The 20,748-nt window shown below is 31.5% G+C and overlaps 3 protein-coding genes across 5 annotated transcripts; all 3 read left to right on the top strand.

Annotated features, from left to right (window-relative positions):
• Window positions 1–1,183: 1,183 nt before the first annotated feature.
• On the top strand, window positions 1,184–1,795 carry LOC137831677 (protein RALF-like 33). Its single transcript, XM_068639450.1, has one exon. It carries the CDS (start codon window positions 1,331–1,333, stop codon window positions 1,643–1,645), a length of 315 nt encoding a protein of 104 aa, XP_068495551.1. The 5' UTR covers window positions 1,184–1,330; the 3' UTR covers window positions 1,646–1,795.
• An 8,142-nt stretch (window positions 1,796–9,937) lies between these two features.
• LOC137831673 (ATP-dependent caseinolytic (Clp) protease/crotonase family protein) lies at window positions 9,938–13,992 on the top strand. The gene is made up of 10 exons (XM_068639442.2): window positions 9,938–10,345; window positions 10,753–10,854; window positions 10,961–11,083; window positions 11,242–11,301; window positions 11,727–11,823; window positions 11,905–11,978; window positions 12,538–12,591; window positions 12,689–12,772; window positions 12,867–12,992; window positions 13,685–13,992. The coding sequence occupies exons 1-9, from the start codon at window positions 10,046–10,048 to the stop codon at window positions 12,960–12,962; spliced, it is 990 nt and encodes a 329-aa protein (XP_068495543.1). The 5' UTR covers window positions 9,938–10,045; the 3' UTR covers window positions 12,963–12,992; window positions 13,685–13,992.
• Window positions 13,993–15,892: 1,900 nt separating this feature from the next.
• Window positions 15,893–20,430, top strand: LOC137831672 (T-box protein). 3 transcript variants are annotated; one of them, XR_011084463.2, is made up of 9 exons: window positions 15,932–16,426; window positions 16,511–16,588; window positions 16,671–16,813; window positions 17,007–17,077; window positions 17,422–17,517; window positions 17,986–18,136; window positions 18,297–18,416; window positions 19,832–19,924; window positions 20,033–20,430. XR_011084463.2 is itself a non-coding variant. In XM_068639441.1 (7 exons), the coding sequence occupies exons 1-7, from the start codon at window positions 16,001–16,003 to the stop codon at window positions 20,113–20,115; spliced, it is 990 nt and encodes a 329-aa protein (XP_068495542.1). In that variant the 5' UTR covers window positions 15,893–16,000; the 3' UTR covers window positions 20,116–20,430. The 3 variants fall into 3 exon arrangements, 2 of the variants coding, with proteins under 2 accessions (XP_068495542.1, XP_090159534.1); XM_068639441.1 differs by lacking the exons at window positions 17,986–18,136; window positions 18,297–18,416 and having other exon boundaries at window positions 15,893–16,426; XM_090303408.1 differs by lacking the exons at window positions 16,671–16,813; window positions 17,986–18,136; window positions 18,297–18,416 and having other exon boundaries at window positions 15,985–16,426.
• Window positions 20,431–20,748: the final 318 nt, after the last annotated feature.

The following is a 20,748-nucleotide window of genomic DNA, read 5'->3' as shown; positions in this document are numbered from 1 at the left end:
CTAGTTAGTTATTCTCTTGGCTTACATGAGAAACTTAGCTGTTATCCATCATTGCATTGCAGTGAACAAGTCTTCAAAACTTTATCTCTATCAATGAAAACCCTTACCTGGTATTCATTAAAATTATATATTCTTAAAAGAGATACTTTACAACATTTGAAAATTGATTGTTGGAGTAGCAGGTGAATATAAAACTAATGCACAGATCATAGAATATGGTTGTGGTTAGAAGAAATACCTGTTTTATATGTCGCATGCGGTGTTTAACTACTGCATGTAAGTGGAACTTTCTTTTTATCATCTGTTTTCAAACATATACTGCTAAAAGTTGCTTTTAGATAAAGGTAATAATGATGTTATAAAACCTAGAGTTTAATTGAACCGATTAAGAAATTTTTAATCTTTTTAAAATAATTATTACAAATATTATATATATATATATTTATTTATTTATATTGTACTAGGACGAAGTGACTCGATCAGGAACTTCACCAATCAACTATGATGAGAAGGTCACGTGATAACATGTGACCGATCGATCTTTAGCGACGAGTCATGGATTAACCAAGTTAATAGGGTTAATCCACGATTAAGGGTTGTTTAATACAACTCTAAACGTGAACTAACCTCCTAATCCGGTCCACCAACAAAGGTCCATTAAGTAATATAAATAACACAAATTCTAATGATCAAATATGTCATTATCTACCGTACTCTGACACTTTGACTGACTTGAGTGTTGGAGTGTCTTCTGCAGGTATCATTTCTACCTGTGAAACCAGACTACTGAAAGGAGAAAAAAAAAACAGAAAGCTCAAAATAGTAGTGACTGACCAGAAGTATAACCAAAATGAATCGTTCTCTAGATAACAACCTATTTGATTATATATATATATATATATTATTTGTTACCTATTTGATAATATATATATATATTATTTTGAAAATAGATGACAATGTAAATACAATAAATAGTTATATGTATAATTAATTAATCACAAAAATTTAGATTTCACATCATAAATGATTTTGAAAACCTCGGTGCATTGAACTTCTCTCAAGAGTCAATGAATCACAAAATTTACAAATATGTTTATTTTATTTTTCTTACGGGAATGGCAGGAATGTAAATAAAGGGTAGTCGAGTGTCAATGTTGAACGCGAGGGTCTTTTAAACTGGTTGCTGATAATGCTGCCGTTACTCTGCAAAACCAAAGCAAGAAGGAAGAGACAGAGAGAAGCATTGTTATCGTGAGCTCCTCGGAAGGTTCATTCATTCCATCAACGAAAACAAGGCGAACAATCTCAGCAAACGAAGAAACAAACATCAATGGCAAACTCGTGTTCGTGGCTCTTCCTGGCGATTTGCGCCACCGTTCTGGTCCTATCTGCGTCGCCGACAGCGGAGGCGGGAGCGCTGGGCATGGAAATGATGTGGATGCCCTCCATGGATGAAGAGTTCCAGCTGGACAGCGAGATCAGCCGGCGCATCTTAGCCACCACGAAGTACATAAGCTACGGTGCGCTCCAGAGGAACACTGTGCCCTGCTCTCGCCGCGGCGCCTCCTACTACAATTGCCAGCCTGGCGCTCAGGCCAACCCCTACAGCCGTGGCTGCAGCGCCATCACCAGGTGCAGAAGCTAAATTATTATTCTCTTTTTTTTTTCCTTTTTTTTAATGTTTCGTATTCGCGTTTCGTTGTACACATGGTGATGATATTCAATGTTTGTTTATTATTATGTATTGTCCTATTGCTGATAAATAATTAATGTGAATGTCACTCATTCATCATCATTTTATTGCTATTAATTACTATTTACTTCTTACATTCTTTAGTTTTTCTATTTTTCATTTTTTACTTTCACTCGCCAAAATAACTAGGTCAACTTTCTGCACTGTTCATAATTTTGATGAAGCAAAAACAGATTTATTTTATGGTTTATTTCTCTTCACGCATGCCTATACACAGATGTGGAAATTTTTTAATTGAATTTTACACGCTTTACTATGAGATTTCGTTGGGCTTCGGAATTTTATTTCGAAATCCAAGTACAAGCTTTTTAGTTTTGGCAAATTTGATTGACTTTCAGTACAAGCTTAAGATGAAACCAAATGTAATTCCTAATTTTGTCATATTGATGGAATTATTACTCATCGTTCATGTTCTTCTTTCTTAAGAAGGAGACAATAGATAAATTAATGGCAACAAAACAAGTTGCCGGCAAAGGAGTTTTTTTATTATAAAATACTGAGTCCAATTATACAGTGAGAAGAGATGGTTCTTGTTCTGATGTCGATTTCTGGAATTAATAAACTTTTAGTAGGAGGAAGTGGTGATTTGGGAGATTTACAAGATATGTAGGATATAGATTCATTTCAAAATATAATTAGAAACAGGAGTAGTAACGAGGAGAAAGAGAGAAAGAAGAGCTTTACAAGAAAGGAGAATGAATTAAACTCAAGGACATAAGAACAACTCGAGTGGAAATTATTCTTTCTGACCAAAATAAATCTTCTAGTTGGGAAGACATCTTAGTTGGAAAACATCTTTTTAGCTAGAACAATAGCATAAAAAAATACAAATCCCTGGTTTTTATATAATTTCTTATGGCTAGTTCAATAACATATAAAAAAAGTACAAATCCCTAGCTTTTATATAATTTTTTATGGTTGGGTTGTTGAAGATGGGTTCCATCCATCACATTCTATTGTTCTAACACTCCAAATTGAAGGTTGATTTTTTCAAAAAATATTATTACTACTACCAAGTAGTATGCAGTAAGATTTTGATCGGTTTTATTTGTGTATAATTAAAACGAGGGATTCCATTCATCATGGTTTGGGGACCACAGGAATTGGTATAAAGTGCTGGCACGGTTTAATGTGGAAGGTCAATGTTTTGGCAATGATTTTCCTTTTCATTATTTTGTCACTTCTCACAAACCTAACTTCTAATGAACACTACGTGACATGACCCACATTTTTTTCTTAATTATTTTCAATTGATAGCAGAAAAAATGTATCTTCTGCTTGATAACATTTCTCCTACTCTACTTAACTTCAGAAACAATTTGTGATAATCACGACGAGCCCTTAAAAGGTCATTATTCTATGAGTCATCATCATCTCCCCTTTTTTGCTTTGTCAAGTCAAAAAAAAATGCTTTGCTTTTTTCTTAAATAAGTTGTTAGAATTAGATATTGAATATGTCAAGTAATGCCTCACTAATTGTTTTAGTATATTGTCAAATAAGTAGATCTTTTTCACATTATTTAATAAATGAATTTCAAATGAAAATATATTTATCGATTTTTAAACATAAAAACCTTTTATTATTTAGAACAGTATTATTATTACAAGGAATGTTTGGAATTTTTGGATCATTCTACTTTTTTTTCATCAGTGTGTTTGGATTCATTCAAATTATGTTTATATAGATTGAAAGGAGAGAAAAAAAATGTGAAATTCAATACATTGAAAAATGTGAAAATAGAAAAATATAGACAGAATTTTAACTTCAAATTTTCTGTATTATTGAAAGCGTTTCAAGAGATAATTTGCAAAAAAATATATTATTATAAGTAAGGTGAACAGAGACGCTCCGTGCATGTGTATTTCAGTAACCGTGCGTGAAAAAAATTGAAAAAATGAAAATATATTTCAAAAAATTAAATTAAAAAAATTGTTCTAGACAAAATTAAAAATAAAAATAATATAACTTCTTTAATAAACATTAATAAAACTAAATATTAATATAAGAATAAAAAAAATAAAAAAATTGAGAACAATTAAAAAGAATTTCCCTTTACGTATCAATTTCAATATAATTGTTTACGGTTGGAATTTATGTTTATTATTTTTGGCTCCATATAAGAATTATGGTACTGCTTGGTTCAATTTTTTAAAAATATATTTGAATCAAACAAAAATTTATATAGTTCGATTTAAACATAAAAATCAAATTAATTTATGGTTTGAATTAATTTGACGATTTTATTATATGTCTTCTTATTAATATATGACAGTATAATGTTATCTCATAATAATTGTTGTTATTTATTTTGGAATAATTAAAAAAGTGTTCTCTCCATGTTATATATAATGTTAAAAAAAATTTATACATATTAATTATTTTTTACATAAAAAATGAATTAAAAATAAAATATGAAGTCGTGTTTAAGGTTAAAAAGTATTTAAACATATTAAGTTTCTTCTCATATAGATCACTCACATATATAAATAAAATAACAAATAACTAACAATATTTAAATAATTAATGGTTCAATTACTATCAATTCCAAAGTGTTAAATCGCAAATCAAATGTTTCAAAAAATAATTCGAATCAATTAAAAAGTAATAATTTTAATCACTTATAATTTTTTATTGATTTTCCATTCTTCTTTTAAGCCCTTTCAAAATTATATTTTCAAAATTTTAGTACATTTATCGCGGATTTATCAGTATTTCTCCTTCTCCTGCAACTCTGGTGTCATCTTCAGTTGTGGAATGCAAATTTCCATATTTTGAATATGATTTTAAAATTAAGTTTAATTATTTTTAATTTAAAGTTTAAAACAATATAGGTAGTTGATCAGATATTAACTGTCTACAGAAAGAAACAGTTGATACGTAGTATGTTATGAACATGTACATTTGTATAACAAATAGACTTATTTTTATTGTTTATTTTGGATTTGGACTTGTTCTGTTTTTAAAAGACACATCTAGAATTAAAAGGAGAAATAGTGATGTCATGAACAAAAAAACTAAAAACTCCTATCACTAGTGTAAACACAAACTTCTACCCTTAATACTGGAAGATCCACCAATAGATGCTTGGGATGGACTCATTGGTTATGAAGAATCCCTAAATTCATTATTGCTCGATTCAACACAAACTCCATCAACAATGCTTATGAACCAATGGATAGCGTCCTTTACACCAATCAGTTATAAATAATGGCCCTCCAAATTGGAAAAGCCAGATTTCAAAAGTTGTTTCTTATTCCTGATAGAAAGATGAAACCTAGAAAACTGTTGATCGACTTTATTTTTTTCCCTCCTACTGGTCGGTCAGTTCGCACTTCAACCTACTCTTTCAATTTTCGTGCTACTCTTTTATGTTTCAGTCGCCTGATCGCTTAGTCTCTGAGAAAAATGTCTGCCGAATGGGAGTACCTGCAGTCCGACGCTCAAGTCAACAAAGAGCGTTCGGTACTCGGAGGTGTACAAGGTACTCGGAGGTGTACAATAATTAATGACGTACCTTGTTCTTGAAATATGCGTTATTTATATTATTTTAATGGATTTACCTTATTGGGTTAGATTAGTAAAGTGGATCGTACTTAGGAGCGTATTACCTAATTTTTAATGGTGATTTAATTTTGCTGACCTTGATTTGAGAGTTAATGGACCGGATATGTCGGTCGACCTGCACGAACCGATCGGCTCGATCGTAGAAGCCGATTGACTCGATCAAAGGATCCAATCGACTCAGTCGTAGGAGTCGAATTGTGGTATTAACCGTTCGGTCCATACCGGTATACTATTTCACACTGAAAAAAACTGATCATAGTGGATGCATGAACCTGAGAATTCAAAACACTGGAATATAAGTATAAAAAAAAAGGATGAAAAACCAATCAATAACACCATCGACCATTATTAGCCTAACTAAAATAAGTAACCCCAAGAGATTACAACAAATATAAAACAAACAACTCTATAAAACCAGAAGATTAGGAATATTATGTGAAGGAGTCAACATAAAAATAGAAAATAAATATGTGAGATGTATATTTCATAAGAGGGTCAACATCTTATCTTGTTGGAAATAGGAACATTTAATGACTACTTTTCAAGTAGCTTAGTGTGTTTAACTGAGGTCTGTGTATTATGAATCTCGTTGGAAAACTATAGTGATATTTTAATTGTTTTCTTAAAATAATAGTAGTTATTTATAATGCACTGTTTTGTATATTTACTTCTATAGATTGACATATATGATCTGCAAAATAAAATTTGGACCTTAAAGTGAAATACAAAGTGAGATAAGCAAGACAAATGTGAATTTTGATGGCAAATTCAGCAGATGATGCTTCCAGGATTAATAAATAATTAACAATAATAAAAATAGCTTTCAGTAAACTAAATTTGAAAAGTCTGTTAATGAAATTTAAGCAGAATAATTAAGAAGAACTATGCTGGCTTCAAGACTACCTCTGAGGTTAAAGGTATGAAGTAATAAAGAGGAATAATAGTTACTTTAGGAAAAATATGTGCTTTGCTTAGAGCAAGGTCTAAGGTACCCAAATACAAATGACAAATGAGGAAATAAATAATAGAAATAATATGAATTTGATGCATACATATAAAATATGAATTTCTTATATAAACCAGTATATCCAAGTATCAATGAATCGACAAACAAATATCCACAATTTCACTTTATGCACTGATTAAAAAACAAAATTTCACTTGGGATATGCTGCAATTTTTATGAAGCTTAAGTTAAATATCAATTAACATGGACTTATTGTACTTGTTTACATATACTTATAAGAATAGTTAAATGGTTTATAGGATGGGTAAGATGTGCGGTTGAGTGGGGTTAAGAGAGAATAAGTTTGTGGGGGATTCTTGGTTTAATCTTAGTGGAGACAATAGGTTTTTTGGAGATTATTGGTTGAATATTTTAGGTGAACCTACGAGTTATTGGTGACAAAAGTGATGGAGATATTAGGTGTTGATATTACAAATGAAATTAGGTGTTGATATGTTTTAATATTTTTCTCATTCACAACAATTTATATTTAGTTCTCAATCAATAGATTGAGTTTTTATTAGGCACATTATTGTCGCAAAGTAATAAAATATTCTTTGGGATTATAGTCACTTCTTGTTATTCTTAGCTGATAAAAAAAAAGTCACTTTTTGTTATTCCCTTTAGTATTTTTTTAAGCTTGTAGCCACCTTTAATCTCTTGAGTATTGTTGAATCTAGTTGTTCTTGGCTTAATCGAGTATTCTTTAGGAACATATTCAGTTGTGGCTACTCCCGTTAATATTCTTGATTCCGACAAGTTTTGGCTTAATGAGTATTCTTTAGGCTCCTAGTTACTCCTTTAAGTATTCTTGAATCCAACGACTTCTGGCTTAAGTATTTTTTGGGCACATGACCACTCTTGACTACTCTCTTTAGTACTCTTGACTCCAACCATTCCTGACTTAATGAGTATTCTTTGGGTATTTAGCCACTTCTGGCTACTCTCTTGAGTATTCTTGATTCCGACTAGTTTTGGCTTAATGAGTATTCCTTAGACTTCTAGTTACTCCTTTAAGTATTATTGAATCCAACGACTTTTGGCTTAACGAGATTTTTCGGGCTAATGACCACTCCTGACTGCTCTCTTGAGTACTTTTGACTTCAACCACTCCTGACTTAATGAGTATTCTTTGGACATTTAGCCACTCCTGACTACTCCCTTGCATATTCTTGATTCCAACCACTCCTGGCTTAATGAGTATTCGAATAGTCACTACAGGCTAATGTAGAAGAGTTGAAGAGGATAACATCTTTTGACGAGTATAATGTTTGTTTACATACTGAAATCCGTACGTAATAATGTAAATAAATAAAAAATCTTGTAGTGAGGTTGGTGAAGAAAATAACTTTTCAAGGGACTATTTGATGTTGACTTTGCTAGCACCTTTATCGAATATCTCTGAAAAACAAATGTAGTGGGCATTTCCTACATCTAAAAAATTAATGTGCCTGTACACACAAATATGTTTAAGTGGTACAATGTTAGTTACGTTGTATTGTGTGATTTAATACACGTTTTGTCAAATCTTGTCTTATATAAAGAAAGATTGTAAGTGTTGGATTGTTTGACGGATGAAACACTTGTATCTTAGATAATTTGTTGTTTCAATTATTCATTATATAAATGATGCATGATTAATGAGCTATAAGGTTTTGAATTTTTCCCTACCAGTACCTAAACAAAGTATTCAATTTTTTTAGCAAATGACACTCTAGAGTCTACTCCTAAAAAAAAAAAAATATTAAACCATGAAAAAAGCCTTCACAGTTGCAATTATCGTGACAACATCTTTATACCTATGTTGTGAATATTTTGGACATGTAATTTTTGGAAATGATACCTAAAATAAAATATGTATACAAATACAGATAGATAAATATGTATATAAATAAATTACACATAAATATTTTTTACTTCTATAATTTTATTATGAGAGAGTAACCTTACTTGAGTACAACAATATTTTTGCAGTTGTATTTTATTTTACAAAACCTACATGTGATTTTAGAATATTTTCATATTAGAACATACATACATTTTATCTTTTAATTATTGACACATTTAAATACGTGAAACAATAATATATATATATATATATATATATATATATATATATATATATATATAACTCATGTCACTACAATTTTTTTACACAAATTAGTTGTTTATAAACGAAAAAATATTAAAATTATGATTATGAAATTTTTTATAAAAATAAAATTATGAGGATTTTATTATACTTCAATTTGTCTAACGAATTTTTATTTGGATAAATAATGAGTAAATTTGGTTTGTTAAACACTTAAAACTAATTTTATAAATACATCTATCTTGAATCTTCTCCAAACTCTTATGAATACCGAAAGTTCATAAATGTACTTATATCTTATGTCTTTTGGTAACATGTTCATTCACAAATACATATTTATATAGTCATATATACAAGATTGATGTCATGCTATAACAATTAATGTTTTTATAATTATAAAATCAAAAAATTATTTTTGTATGTGGACAATCCAGTAGCAACATTCACATGATGAGATGATAAAATTCTACACATACAATTGGAACAAGAAAAAAATAGTTTGATATATGATAGAAAAATAAAACTTACTTTTAATGAATTTTTTGTCAGTCAAAATTCATCATAGTCTTATCAGAGATATAACATAGAAAATTGATAAGAGTAAGCTTCAAAAAGCTAGAAAGAAATAAAAATAAATTTAGAAAAAAATATTAAAAAATGATGAAATTTAAAAACAATTTGTCTTAATGAGACTCATTTATGATTGTTTTACAGGGATTTAAGAATACTAATTCATTTGATTGAAGGTCAATCGATTCCTTTGGAAAATTATTTTGAACCTGTACTCGATAAAACATAAAAAATTTAAAGGTTTCTATCTAAAGAAACATAAAAAAAAATATAAATATTTCTATATTATTTTTTCTTGTTATTTAAAAAATACAAATATACATATAATAATATATCTATAATAATAATAATAAAAAGTAAAAAATACAGACTCAGTCTCTTTCGCTAGTTATAATAAAATGATTATAAAAAACAAAATCTTGAAATTTATTTTGAAAAAGTTTGCATGGTTATAAAAAACTTAATTCATACAAGTGCTATAAAAACTTTTTCTCATATTTAAAAATTAAAGAGGATATTTTACTTATATCATATATCAGTAAATATAATATGCAAATTTTAAATCATTGGGAGGATAACGCAATTGCGCGACTTTAATTTTTACAATTGTGATTGAAAATATCTTAATATAACATGTGTCTATTACTTATTTAACCAGTTTTTGTATATTCATCACGGATTCTATTGAACATCAATTTAAGTGGTTAACTTTTATACCAATTTCGATTCATCCTATTAAATTAACTAAAATCGAAATTACATAAAAAGTATTTCATGTTTTTTATAATTACATAAATAGTAATAAAGTGGAATTGCAAATTTACAAGGGCCAAGTTGTGAAAAAAAAAAGAAAATGAAAAAAATGAATTTTTTTAAACTAATAAAATAAAACATATAAACAGATTTGATATTTTCCGTAAAATAAAAAAACAGATTTGATATTTTCCGTAAAAGAAAAAAACAGATTTGTATATTACATCACACACGCTACAGTGACGGTTCACTCCTTATGTGCTAATCCATATTTCTGGTTGAAACCTGGTTGAAGTGTTGCACAGTATGATAGGTGGAACCATGATGGCTGCGTATTTGCGTGTTCCCATGCTCACCTTCTCACAATCTTCCACGGCTACGACAAGGAGATGCAGAAATCAGAGAACTCGTTGCTCCGTTAACGCCGCCACCAACACAGCCAAAATTCCAATGCCTCCTCTCAACCCTAAAGACCCATTTCTCTCCAAGCTCGCCTCCGTCGCCGCCTCTTCCCCCGAAACGTTCCTTAACCCTCCCCGGAACTCCGACACCCCCCCTTTTCTCGACATCTTTGATTCCCCCACACTCATGGCTACTCCGGCTCAAGTAATTATATATTCATTACCACTTTCTTTCACTGTTGTGTCAATACTGGGTTTGGTTAGGTTTTTTGGTTACATAACGTGCTACTTACTACTTTGTGAAAAGATTTGAAATTAGAATTTAGTGTCCCAGCTTTTTTATTAGAATTAGTTAAACATGCGGTGGTGAAAGAGATTGAATAATTTTTTTTTGGAGAAGTTGTGTTTGGTTAAACTTTTAGATAAATAGATGTAATATGAGAAGGAAATGAGAAGGAAAAATGAAATAAATTTGAACTTATGCCCAGGTTAAAAAATCATCTCCTACAGAAGCTAATATGTAGAAGTACTCGTTGCAATTGGTTTATGTATAGGTTGTTACTCTTTGCTTATCTGTTGGTGTAACTCGAACAATTGTGTGGTTTGAATTAGGTTGAAAGGTCTGTTTCATACAATGAACATCGGCCCACAAGGCCGCCGCCGGACCTGCCTTCGCTGCTTCTCAATGGTAGAATTATTTACATTGGGATGCCTGTAAGTGTTCAGTGGTGCTTTGATTTTTGTGCTCTTGCATTTGGTTCTAGTTAATATTTTACTGTTGTAATTTGTACAACCTTATATGACTCTTTCTGCGTTTCAGTTGGTTCCGGCTGTCACAGAGCTTGTTGTTGCGGAATTGATGTACTTGCAGTATATGGATCCTAAAGAGCCAATTTATATTTACATAAATTCCACTGGGACTACTCGAGATGATGGTGAAACGGTAATTTGTTTCTGCCTTGCTGTTTATATGAAATGTTTGATGTACCATGGGCTCTTTTTTCATGTGCTTTTGTTATCTGTGGTTTAAGATAATCTGTAAAGCTGACTGTCTGCCTTTCTCCTTTTTTATCCTCATACATTTTGAGTTCTTGCGTTCAGGTAGGCATGGAGACAGAAGGTTTTGCCATTTATGATTCAATGATGCAGTTAAAGAACGAGGTTTGTTTGCTTTTATTGATTATCTACTTGTGTGCCTCGTTGAGTTCTATTAGTGATGGTATTTGGTAGTAATGACGCGAACAGATTGTGGGTTGCCTTGGGTTTCTGGAATACTTGAATAATGATTGGGAAATCATGGTATCAACTTTTGGGTGTTTTATGGATACCTTTTGCTACTGGTAGCATGGTGGCAATTCCTTGTATACCCCACTTTAAGTTTTATTGGTATATGACCTGGCATTAATGTTTATGACTTAATCAGAGTAACTTATTTTTAAACAATTATGATGGACAGCAGGGTAATTACCTTTCTTCTAAGCATTATGCATTCTTATTCTACCTTGCTGAGCTGTTTTTTTTCTTTCTTTTCACTAAGATTTTGAATATATCTTTTGTCGTGTATTTGGCTTTGGCATCCTGAGCAGATACACACAGTGGCTGTTGGAGCTGCCATAGGTCAAGCCTGTTTGCTACTTTCAGCAGGGACTCCGGGTAAACGCTTTATGATGCCACATGCTAAAGGTAAAGTTGGGATTTAACTTTGTAGCTTTGTTCCTTTAATTCCTTGTAGATGTAATAGTTGTCTATTGATATCTGTTTCAGCTATGATTCAGCAGCCTCGTATCCCATCTTCTGGGTTGATGCCTGCAAGTGATGTTCTTATTCGTGCAAAGGAGGTTAGCCTACATTGCTTTTTCTATATTGGAGTTTTTATCATTAGGAATGACAAAAAACTTTGTTCCTCAAATGGTTATGGTTGTTTGGCAATCAGCTTGTAATACTGCCTAACTATTTTTCTCGTGAAAAGAAGTTTCAATAGAATGCTTTATTCATGCTGAAGCTTTTATAGTACGTCCAATTAGAATTCAAGAGACTCATATAACTTCCATATTTTAAATACAACCTCTTGATGAAATTCCTTGGTTGCAGATTTGCCCCAAATTTTTTTGCAATTTTTCTTTCTTTTTAAACCTAGTTTCGATGAGTTTTAGAGTGCCTTTCTAGTTTACGATTTAATACTTTACCTTCACTCAAATTTTAAATGTAATATCTTGATGGAATTCATAGTCACATATTCGGCCATATCTTTGAGAGCAATTCTTCATTTTATATAACTGTGAATCAGAACATCTTATTTTCCCCTCCTTTCTTTCTCTTTGATTTTTTTATTTTAACCCTAAACAATGTCTAATTTTATCTTTAAATCTGTTTATTTACAATCGTTTTATTTTGCAGGTGATAATTAACAGAAACAATCTGGTTAAACTACTGGCCAAACACACAGGAAATGTGAGTATCATGCACAGGTAGTGAATCTCATACATATTCAAGAAAGATGAGGTCAAATCTTATATTTCTGTTATTTGCGTTTTTTCTAAATTACCAGTCAGAGGAAACAGTTGCTAATGTGATGAGGAGGCCATATTATATGGATGCAACAAAGGCTAAGGAATTTGGGGTCATTGACAGAGTAAGTGCTTATTTATGTAGTGTGAATGGGTTGTCTAGTATATTCTCTTGAACATGCATTGCTGACCAAGCCAATGCTGGAATACTGTTCCCAGGTTCTTTGGCGTGGCCAGGAAAAGATTATGGCAGATGTTGCTCCTCCAGAGGACTGGGACAAGGGTGCTGGTATTAACATTGTAGATGAATTCTAGTTCCTCTTTTGTGGATACGTACTTGTCAATGTAAGTGAATCATATTTTCCTCACTCATTTGGTCACTGTAAAATGTGGAATCTTCGGTTTTTTGTGACAATGCTTCCTCCTTTTTTGGGGTGGCCGTGGGGGATACAAAGGGGTTTGCTGCTTCAGTTTTGGCATTGAGAACCAAGTGAAGCTCCTAAACTGCTGTGAGAATGCAGCATACATGGTGGTGTTAGGAAAAGTAGAAAACGAGCTCTGAATTGTTTAAACAAAGATGTAAATCCATATTAATTTGAACTAGTTCAAAACATATTTATTTTGACTAAAGTTTGTTTTTGAAGCAGTTTAATAAATAATGTTTTGCTATCTTTCTTTGTTTAAATTATGCTCATAAAGTCCAAACGAGGGATGGGAGAAAAAAATAAGTTGCTTTTGATTCAAATGGGAAACTAGTTACTTCATGTTGAATTTCTATGGAATCCTTCTACTATATATGGCCTGACAAGTTTATGTGACACTAGCATACAATGATGTGATGTGTATCAACTATCTAAAAAATTTTCCTTGAACATCAAAGCGACAACTTGATATTCTTGTCTGCATGATACATGTCTCTCTGATTTAGTTTGCTGTAGCTTGTTAGTTTTTTTAAAAATACCGAGAGCAAAGTTTCACTTATTTTTGTGATGTGGGGTGTGTGATCTGAAGTTTTATGACGATGCTGTATTTTTCAGGTCACATGTTTCGGTAGGATTTGTTTTCACTGTCTACGGGTCCAAAAATGTTCCACAGCTTTTGACAGAAAACTGACCTGTTGGTATTTATGAGGCGAAGTGTGCAGAAGGAAGAAAGTAGATGGACATTTTACTAAGAATGTCAGGGAAAATAGACATTGGTTCTGATCATCCATGTGGTCATATACAATGTTTGGTTCTGATCATTGGTTAGTCATTGGTTGTCACCCGATTTTTATATAGGGACTGTGATTGACGTTTATCATTATACAATAATTTATAATAATTTTGTTTCTATATCATTCAAACCAGATGCATCTTTACAAATTACGTACCACCCATTCTATTATTCAGTTCGTTGTGTAGCATTTCTTACTGTGTTTAAAATCATTAAACTGATTCAAATAATTATGAGTTTTGCAAGTTAAAAGCTCTTTTAAAATGATATAATTTTAAGAATTAGATGTACTTGTAGTTCATCCGGCCTACAAGTAGTTGTACTGACATTTCATTATTTATATCGTAATTAATGCACACCAAATACATTTGCTTTATTTTGAAGTTGGAGCATTCAAAACGTTTTTGGGTTAATGTTCTCAACCAGCTATGTTCACCAAAATTATTAATAAACTGCTTTTTATCTCGAAATAAAGCCCTAGATTGAAGAAGCTGGCATCATGTGTCAAAATCTGTACAATTTTTTTTAACCAATATAATGCCATGTGCTATCATTCTTGCTCCACTACTATTGATTTTGCCATCTATAACTTGTATAATACATTTTACTAAAGTTGTGCTATCTTGAGTGTATGATATTGGAATAGACAATTTTATTTTAAGGAAGTTTGTGTTATCAAAACACGATTTTGTTATTGTAGTGAAGTCATGAATTTGTTTAGTATAATTAGATATTGGTTACTTTTTTTAATTAAGAGTTAAGTTGTGACATTTTAATGTATGACAATTTTTTTTAAAAGTTTTGTTTTATATTTATTATATGTATATATAATTTTATTTAACAAAAGTGATTGATATTTTTTATTAATTAGCTATATCAAAAAAAAGTTATGACAAATATATATATATATATATATATATATATATATCATGTGAAAAAAATTTAAAAAAATGAGTAAATTGAATATGTATTAATTGAACTTAAAAAATTGATTGTATGATATATAATGTGAAAATGAGTAAATAAAAAGAATTAAACATATTAACTTGTATTATCTATATATTGACTATTCTTTCTATTACGATCATTTCAACTTGACTTATTTGAAATTGACTCCATCTCATTATGAATCCGATTAGTAGTCGGTTGTTGTGATTTCTAATGTTGCATGTGGGAGTTAAATATGAAATTTGATCTATACCAATAATTCTCATTTTGAACCGGATGAAATTGGATCTCATTAGCCTTGTAAATGTTGTGGAAGCTATAAATTAAGGGGTAACCAATATCATTATTTATAAATGATAAATCAAAGATCTTGAAGATATTAAAATTCTTTAGAATCACATCACTATTCATTTAATTCAACTATATTTTATGAACATCACAAATTTTAAATTTTGTTGATTATATTTTTGTACATAATACATTATATTATTGTTATTTTTTTAGTAAGATAATAATATCTCCAGGATAATGCATCTACTTGGTTTTGCTATTTTGTTCAACAAATCAAAATTTTATTATTTTAAACGATGAGATCATTTTCTTCAATATGTTCCTTAGCATAATTTTTTAATATTTCATTAAAAAATAAAATGAATAATTTTTAAAAAATCCCCCTAAACAAAACAATATAATATTTTATTAATTTCCATGTTTTTAATATATGTTATTTTGACTTAATTATTAATTTTTAACAAATATTTTTTTTATAAATAAGTTTTTGGTATAAAAAAATATCAATCACTTTTCTTAAATAGAACCGTATATATACATTAAATACAAAATAAAAATTAAAAAAATATTCAGGCAAAAGTCATACTAAATGACTTGAATTCCATTTTAGTTGATTAAAACTAAAGTCATACATTAATAACCTCACTTTGATTTTAATCAAATAACACGAGATTGTGCTATCCTAACACATATTTACTTATAATTAAAAATAAAATTAATGCAGGTAATTTCAAATTTTTTCATGCATTCAATAATATACAATCAAATTGAACCCCTTTTAAAAAATTCCCAATATATAACCATGCACATATGCAATGTTGCAACAAACAATAGCTCCTCATCGACGACGTTAAATATAACCCCAAAAATAATTGTAGTATTTGTGGGCTACAGTTACAATGAGTTATCCAATCACATTCCGATTGGCACTGTTCCTCTCATTTTCTCTCACGTCGTCATCATCCTTGCCACCGTTACCGGTGTTTTCGAAGCGTTACGCTCCCTCATCTTCTTCCACTTCCCAAGCAACTCCCTCTGACTTGTTGTCTCTGTTGGGTTCCAAACATAACTCCTCAGCTGTGAATCCCGTCGTAGCACGTGAGCTCAAATCATGCTTCAAATTTCTCGTTCCTTTCTCTCCAGTAGAGCCTACTCACCGGAAGTTGGGCTTCGGCCGGTCCAAACTCGCCGGCTCAAGTTGGAGAAAGCAGAACGAGCTTATTTGGTGGCCGCCGGAGGCCGTTTTGGAGCTGGCGCGTCTCGCCGTCGATTCTGGCGGCGACCCCGACGCCATTCATCGCCTTCTCGACCCAACCATTATCCCGGTCAGTTTCTTTGGCTTTTCTCTTCGGATACTAATGCCTTCACTGTCATCTAAACGCGTGGTGTTGTGAATTGTGATATCGTAGGTACCTGATTGTGAAGGATCGAAGGAAGAACGGTGTGTGCTCACTAGAACTCCCTATGGCAGACGCTTCATTTGTGAGGTTCGTTCAACAATAGATGGAAATAGCTCACATTGATAGATAGAGTACTTAAGAAGGTGCATTTCTCTCTCGAATATTGCAGGAACTGAACCTGTATATGCAGTTTTTGTTTGAGCTCATTGTTGATCGAGGTCCTTCTGTTGGGTTGGATGTTACCTTGAACCGGTTTGATCTGTTCCATGGTCACCTTTTTCTTGCAAAAAACTCAGGAAGACTTGGGATCTTGTATGTTCAATTGTTAATAGTAGTGATTCTGATGCTTTTTCTGTGTTTGTATACTTTTGTCTTGTTTGTTTCTTGTTCAGAAGGGGGATTTGTTTCCACTGTTATATGTATTATATAGATTACACTTAATTCACATTTTAAGAATTTTTTAAGTTTGTCGCAGTTAAGAATGCTACAATTTTACATTTGGCAGATTCCATGCAAAGGAATACCCATCATATGATAAACAAGTGTTCCCGTACAACATGGGTTTTTGTCAGAGAGGTACATTCTATCATTCTTCCGTAAATGTTATGCATGGTTCAACTGAGTTTCTTCTCTGTTAATCTTCCAGTTTGTTATAGGTTGTGTTTGGAAATAATGTACTATTGTATTGTCTGAATCTTGTGAGAGTTCTTCATTTTTTTTTGTGTGTGAGGTGAGGGTAAAGACATGAGATGAAGAGAAAGGGGAGAACCTTGATGACTTGATGTTCCTAATTTTAAGACCTCTAGTGAATGGCTTGTGTGTGTATGTATATATATATTTTTGGTTGTCTTTTCTTTTGATGCTCAACTTTTAGAAAAAAATGTTTATTTCATTTTTTCAATCCTTTGTTCCTCTTTCAGGGTCCAATGTGACATATGATGATTCAATGAATCTGAGAAATATTCTCTGGTTGGCTCCAAATCCTGGTGATTCTGACGAGTCTTGGGTGGCACCGGGTATTTCCACTAAAATTACTTTATCTGTATAAAGTTTGATTGCTTTTTCATATGGCACTCTCAAGTTTCACACTACATTTTTATGATAATAAGTGTGTCAAACGGTAAGTCATCAATCTGTCCAATAAATTTTTTGGATTATTGTGATTTGGGAACTTTAATAATAATCCTTTAAGTGATACGTTGCATGGTGGTAAACAATGCTTTGAAATTGATCTGTTACTTTTGTCTTTTGATAATTTGGGATGGATATTTTCCTGTGTTAAATTCATCCAGTAGTCGGTTTATGTAGCCTTGTGGTTACCTGCAGAAAGTCCTCTTATTTATTACTGCATTATTCAAATGAGATTGTGATGCCCCTTAACTTTCCATGGTTTGTATCAAACAAAAACCAATGCGTATTAGGAAATCATAACTCATCCTCATGAGACCAATTTAGTAAAGTTGAGTTTTTGGCCTTATTTCTAGTTGATGTAGGATCTCCAACACACCCTTTATGTTGAGGATATCATGCGTTCACACCAAGGATATCCAACGTGAGAATCAAGGGAGACCCGATAGTAGGTGGCACGATAGATCCAAATCTTGACTGAGATAGGATCTGATACCATATTAAGAAGTAAGTTTAAGCATAACTCATCCTCATAAAACCGACTTATAAGTTGAGGATTGTCCTCACTTACATATTGTGAATTGACTTGACCTCTATTTTACGTGAGATCTCTAACACACTCCCTCATGTATATAATATAATTTGGCCTCATCTTTGATCGATGTAGGATCTTCAACGGAAATGAATGCATAGCCTTTCCATCATCACACATTTAGAGCTCTTCCAAAGAGTCATTCCTCAAACCCAAAATCCAAAACAAAGAAGTATGACTAGAAAAAATGAGAAGGTGAGTGATAAAGTCATTGATTTGGTCGCCTAGGTTATCCTGACAAGATCAAATTTAAGAGTTGAGTTCTTATAATTAAGAACTTCATGAAGTTCTTACAAAAGAGAAAACTCAATTTTCTTTGTTTTCCACTATAATTAAAAAAAGAAATACGAAATCACATTAAAAGTGATGAAAATGGGCTTAAACAATCACGTAGCCCTACTACTTAAACTCTAGTCTATCCATCCTTCTAGATCATATGGATTTGGACTTCATATGTTATCTTCAAATTGGGCTCAAGTCTTCATCAATATATAGAAATAATATATTTTCACGGGCCTATCATGCAACTCAGTTCATTAAATTATAAAAAAACCCAAAATTACATTGACCCCATCAAGATCACATCATTTTAAGAAGTGAAGTGAGTTTAACTCTATTTCATTCTCATAAAACCGACTTGTAAGCTGAGGATTTCCCTTACTTATATAATGTAAATTGACCTTATCTCTATTCAACACCCCCCTTACGTATATCCTGTAATTTCGTTTTATCTCTAATCGAGGTGGGATCTAAAAAAAATAAATACATAGCCTTTCCATAATTAAACGTCTACAACTCTTCCAAAGAGTCATTCCACAAATCCAAAACAAAGAAGTATGACATTAGTGCCATCATTTCAAGAAATCAGTACAATGGCTTTCCTATATATAATCAGCACAATGGCTTTCCTATATATAATACATTGTGCTGGAGATCTCACAAGCGAGATGAGATAAAAAGTATAATATGTAAGTGGGGTAAATCTCACCTTACTAAGCTGTTTTTTTAGGATGAGTTACAATATGGTATCAAAACTTATCTCTAGTCCCACACATGAGATCCATGCCTTGGTGTTGGGGGAGATTTCACATAGATTAGAAATAAGATCAAATTCTAATAATTGTAAGGATAATTTAAGTTTAAATTGAGTTCCTAATAATTTCTGCAGTAATTCATACTTCACTTGCAAGTGAACACACTTTTGTATACTGTTCACTAACTTTTTTATCTCTATTTTTTGTTTATTTTGAATACAAACTGGATGCTGAACAACTAACAGACGTTCAATAACTAGCTTACATAGTAAGTGAAATAAACTAAGGAACAGTAGGCGAGGTTGTAACTGTCGAAGAGATGAGTTGCATAAGAAAAAGGAGGGAAACTAGACATCTTGGAGATCAAAATTTTAATTGGGAGAGCCTGGGTCCTTTCTATAACCTCTTCCTCTTCTTAGTTAGAGTTGCACCACATTTGGGCAAGATCTGGATTACTAGAGTTCATTTGTAATTAATAATGCATTTTCTTCACTCATTCTGATCTATTTTTTACCATTGATAAACTTTTCTAGGCTGTGATAATTAATCATTGGCTTAATAATATCAATTGCACAGGTGTTCTGGTAGTGCTGGATGCTCGACCTGATGGAATCTTATACAGAGATCTAATACCTGATTATGTAAAATTTGCAAGGACTATATATGAAGGTTCGGGTTTCTGTTTCTTTTCTGCACTGCTGCTTTGTGAATCCTGAAATTTTCTCAGAAAGGTTGACTTTTTTTTGTCTGTTCTTTCACCTTCTACACTCCCTGTAGATGATCTTGGGCATGTTGCTGTTGATGTGAACTACTTGAATGTTGGATCTGGAACCGGAAATTATCAAATATTCATATGTTGATGTTGTGATCAGTTCATAAACTGACGTACTTTCACTTCCCAACGACACGCCAGCTTATATAAATGAAGATTGGGTGCCTCTTTTTAGCTAGAAATTTCGATGTGCATTTTATATGAAAGAGAATCATTTCACACATTCTTATCCTTGCGTATGTAAAGAAACTTCTTCACCGTAATATTCATTTAAAATTATTAGTAAGTAATCTAGAAGGTTGAAATAGATTTGTGATGATTTTATATTTTTTAGACTCAATTTGTTGTAAATATAGCTAATGTTTTTTTTTATATATCAATGTACAATAGCAGTTAAAGTGTATTTTTTTTCTTAGAAAGTGAATACAGATATTGGAGAAAGAATGGGGGAGACTGAATGGAAGAATGAGGAGATACAAATGCAGCTGTTGAACGATAAATTGAAACACACAGATACACTTTGTTTTATATATATATATATATATATATACATTCTGTCTTTGCTTTTAAAACTAGTTTATAAAAAAATAATTTTTTATGCTGAAATTTTGTCTTATTCCATTTTTTAGACAGAGAAACTTGTCCAAATATCCTTGATTACAGATTAAGTAATGGTCATATGACAAAAACAAATTATAGAATGAAAATAAAAAGTGGATTA

This window comes from Phaseolus vulgaris, chromosome 6, assembly GCF_051622355.1.
Source record: "Phaseolus vulgaris cultivar YP4 chromosome 6, ASM5162235v1, whole genome shotgun sequence".
Lineage (NCBI taxonomy): Eukaryota > Viridiplantae > Streptophyta > Magnoliopsida > Fabales > Fabaceae > Phaseolus > Phaseolus vulgaris.
Note: the sequence above shows the minus strand (reverse complement) of the source record. Positions and strands in the feature narration are given on the sequence as shown.

Bases quoted from the DNA above. Each gene is read 5' to 3' on its own strand.
- LOC137831677 (XM_068639450.1), top strand. From the start codon at position 1,331: ATGGCAAACTCGTGTTCGTGGCTCTTCCTGGCGATTTGCGCCACCGTT.
- LOC137831673 (XM_068639442.2), top strand. From the start codon at position 10,046: ATGATAGGTGGAACCATGATGGCTGCGTATTTGCGTGTTCCCATGCTC. The intron at 10,855-10,960 runs GTAAGTGTTCAG...TCTGCGTTTCAG, and splicing joins TTATTTACATTGGGATGCCT to TTGGTTCCGGCTGTCACAGA. The intron at 12,773-12,866 runs GTAAGTGCTTAT...TACTGTTCCCAG, and splicing joins AATTTGGGGTCATTGACAGA to GTTCTTTGGCGTGGCCAGGA.
- LOC137831672 (XM_068639441.1), top strand. From the start codon at position 16,001: ATGAGTTATCCAATCACATTCCGATTGGCACTGTTCCTCTCATTTTCT. The intron at 17,518-19,831 runs GTATTTCCACTA...TCAATTGCACAG, and splicing joins CGAGTCTTGGGTGGCACCGG to GTGTTCTGGTAGTGCTGGAT. The intron at 19,925-20,032 runs GTTCGGGTTTCT...CACTCCCTGTAG, and splicing joins TGCAAGGACTATATATGAAG to ATGATCTTGGGCATGTTGCT.